At 56.5% G+C, this 3,606-nt stretch overlaps 1 protein-coding gene across 1 annotated transcript; it reads right to left on the bottom strand.

Moving 5' to 3' along the window:
• Positions 1-405: 405 nt before the first annotated feature.
• IL13 (interleukin 13) lies at positions 406-2,676 on the bottom strand. The gene is given in 6 exon segments (XM_036919208.2): positions 406-510; positions 800-904; positions 1,165-1,218; positions 2,255-2,397; positions 2,400-2,487; positions 2,490-2,676. Coding segments are annotated over 6 exon segments (549 nt in total). The 5' UTR covers positions 2,544-2,676.
• Between the last annotated feature and the right edge of the window lie 930 nt (positions 2,677-3,606).

Raw genomic sequence — 3,606 nt, 5'->3', positions numbered from 1 at the left:
AGGCCAAGAAGAAATATGCCTGAGCTGCCTTCCGCCTCAGTTGCCCCTGTGTAAAGCAGGTCTCTCTCCCACCATGTGTCTGGCAAGGTTGGCACCCACTGTGACGCTACAGTTTGCTCTAAGGAGGCGGAGGTCATGTGGGGTAATGTTTCTAGCCTCGCCCCCCGAGCTCAGAGACCCGGACGGAAGGCGTCCACCAGGCCGAGCCCCAGGCACCAAGTGGCAGCTGGGGGCAGCTAGGCTGAAGGCAGGTGACTAAGGGCTAAGCTAAGAAAAATATTCCCTCCCTCCCTAGCCCTCCTTCCTATCTCCCCAAGAAATTCCTGACATCTGAAAGAGAAATGAACCTACAACTTAAGCGGTCAGGTTCTGCCTCTGCAAATAACAATGCTAGCTCTTCATGCTTCAGTTGAGTTCTCCGTGGCGAAAGATTTCCCTTAAATGCTTGAGCAGGTCTTTTATCAGCTGGGTCACTTCAACTTTGGTGTCTCGGATACGCTCACTGGAATCCTTGTGCAGGACAAAGAGACCACAGTTTTAGTGGGACCCACAGCCAAGACAACCAGCATCTGGAGGCTTTCCAGGGACGGGCTGGTTTAATTCCCACATAAGCCTCCCTGAGGTGGTTATTGTTATTTCCCATCCCAAGGGCCATGTCCCTCCCTACTGCCACATCGGACCCACCCTTAGGTGGACGCACACCTCAGATGCTAAGCTAGGTCCCCCTGAAGCTCCCAGGGTGAGTCCAGGGCTGGCAAGAGTGGGTGCAAGGTTGGGGGTGTGGGGCAGGGAGCCTTACCACAGGTGAGGCCTTGACAGGGCAGAGTAATTTCAATAGCCTCTGGGTTTTTCCGATGGCACTGCAGTCAGAGACGTTGGTCAGAGAGTCCAGGGCTGCACAGTACTGCTAGGAGGAGAACACTGGTGTCAGGCCCTGCTGGGGGCCCCCAACCATCTGGCTCAGGTTGCACCTTCAGTAAGTTTACAGGAAGAGGGGGCTGGAGGTCTGGCAGAGATCCGTCTGGGTGGTGGAAAGGCCCAAATGATGAAGGACAGAGAGTAGCTCCTGAAGCTTTTGTGGAGCCCCCCAGCCATGTGTGCAAGGCTCAGAGAAGACAGGCCTGAGGCCTGTAGCCTCGGCCACCTCCCTCCCAACATCCTTACCTTGCCGGCTGTCATGTTAACTTTCCACACCATGCTGCCATTGCAGAGGGATGCCTAGGGGGCAAAGAGATAGTGAGCCACATGCTGGCAGGGTCCCAGGCCTGCCCAGCCAGCCCAGGCCGGGTCCCCACAGGGATCAGGACCCTCAAGCATCCCCGGTGTTGCACAGAGTGGGCCTGGGAGCCCTCAGTGTTCCTGAGCTTCATTCCTTTTCTGCACAGCAGGGGAGACCCACTGTACAGTGTCTTGGAGCTAAGAGAGAAAAATTGACTGCCACAGTCAGTAAGGGACAAGCCTTGTGCGAAGCTTGCCATAGCCAGGGCGGGACAGAAGGTGCCAGGCTGGTCAGTAGGGGGCCAGCAGGGAAGGGTGATGGCAGGTCAGGTGAGGGAAGGGTGACCAGGTCAATCAGACAGGAGGCAGCGGGGGTTTAGGGCATAAAGAACCCTGCCTTCTCAATGGGGGGATGCTGCAGTTCAGAGTGCGGACGCTCTGATGTCAGCTCAGCTGGGTTTGAATCTGGCTTTTGTCAGCCGACCTCACTGAAGTTTGGTAAAATGATGTCATTGCACCTGCCTCTTGAGGTGGTTGGCAGGGATGACATGAGATGTAAAGCACCCAGCACCAGGCCTGGCACACACTCAGTGCTCAGAGAGTGTGAGCTGTCACCACCGGGGAGGGGAGCTGACACTACTAATGAATGCTTCCCTAAGAAGGGGCCTAAGGCGCTGTAATAAGGGCCCCATGATTGCATTCAAATCAAGTTGGCAAATGCCAAATAATCTGGGAGGGTGCTGGCCTTTTCTGCTTTCCTTTGCTCAGGAATGGCTGAGTAGGATCTGGCCACGGCAGGGAGGGCCAGGCCAGGGAACAGCTAGTCCCTGGGGTCTCTGCCAAGTCCCTCTGTGGGTCCATCCACCCCCCAGCCTGGCTCCTCTCCCTGGTGATCAGGCCCATCTCCTGGTCCCTGGGACTTCTTTGTGACCCACAGGCACCTTAGGACCAGGCTCAGCCTTCCTGGCCAAGACCATGACCAGCACCCTCCCTGAGAGTCACCCTCCCCAGCGGGACCCTGACCACACGCACTCACCTGGTTCTTGGTGATGTTGACTAGCTCCTCAATGAGCTCCTTGAGGGCTCTGGAGTGAGGCACGGGGCCCGGGGCGGCGAGGCCACCAAGGCAGGTGAGGGCAATGACCACGGTCAACCAGAGTGCCATGGGGCCTAGAGTGACACAGGAGGCGCGAGGAGCAGCCACGCAAGCTGGCCTAAGCTGAGTGGTTTGTGGCCTTGGCCTCTTGCAGCAGTTTTTATAGGCCCAAGTGATGACGCCTTATACCCTGGTCTCCGCTTTGTCGGGCACTATCTAGAAACCACATCTTTACTCATCTTGATTTTACTTTGTGGAAAATCCAGCATCTCATAAAGGAAAGAGTTTGATTTTTTTTGTGGACTTATCATTGAGAGGGGGCTGAGGCAGTCTCCAAGATCTGGATGGGCTGACTCCAGCCACAGGCGACAGGGCCCTGAGGGCGGCCTGGCATCAGCTGTGCCAGCGGGAATTCCAGCGGTCTTGCTTGGTGACTGCCCTGTCTGCCCAGCTCCTGTCCTCAGACCCCTTTGGGTCCATCAGAAGTGCTGGGCAGGCAGGGCTATGGTCACAGTCTACCAGATATGGCAATTTGGGGGTTTCATTTTGCCAGTGAACTGGTGTCTTACATTACCAAAGTAATACTGGCTTTGGATACAAAATTCAAACAAGATAAATGCTGAAGAGTGAAGTTCGCTTCTTTTGGCACAGCTGATACGCTGTTGGCCCCACTGTGGGAAGGATTACGAAAGTTCAGATCTCCTGGTTTCTGCTGAAAGATCCAGCCAGATTCAGGGGTCTTCCTGGGACTTTTCTTTTTGAAAGTTGCTGTGATGATAACCCTGAGCATGGGCAGCCGATAGGCTGGGCACCCCCCACAGGCCAGGCTGGGCACCCCCCACAGGCCTGCAGCATGAGCCCCTCCCGCTGGGAATCCCTTAACAGGCCCAGCCTCAGCCCAGGGGCAAGAGTACAACTGTTTCCAGGGCTACTGTGATCTGGGGTGACCACCAGCGTCTGTAGGACCAACTTATGCCCTCTGGGGAACTCGTTTCCCTTCTGCAGAAGGAAGACCGTGGAGGACAGCCCCTGGGCCTGCCCCCACTCCCTGCAGGGACACTGGATGCAGCCATGTCCCTGCTTTCCCCCCATTTCTCTAGAAGTCCTCCAGAACCCCCTGCAACCATCAAGGGCAGATGCCAGTCTCTCTCCTTCACCCACTTCGTCCTCTAAGCCAGCGCCCCCCCTCCCAGCCGCCTCTCTGCCCACCCGGGCTCCTTCTGTCCACTCCCAGTGGGGCTCTTCCAAGGGCTGCTGCAACTGTCCCTCCGCTGGGAAGCTTTCCAGTCTTG

This window comes from Manis pentadactyla, chromosome 13, assembly GCF_030020395.1.
Source record: "Manis pentadactyla isolate mManPen7 chromosome 13, mManPen7.hap1, whole genome shotgun sequence".
Classification (NCBI taxonomy): domain Eukaryota; kingdom Metazoa; phylum Chordata; class Mammalia; order Pholidota; family Manidae; genus Manis; species Manis pentadactyla.
This window is presented reverse-complemented; position numbering and strand designations above follow the sequence as displayed.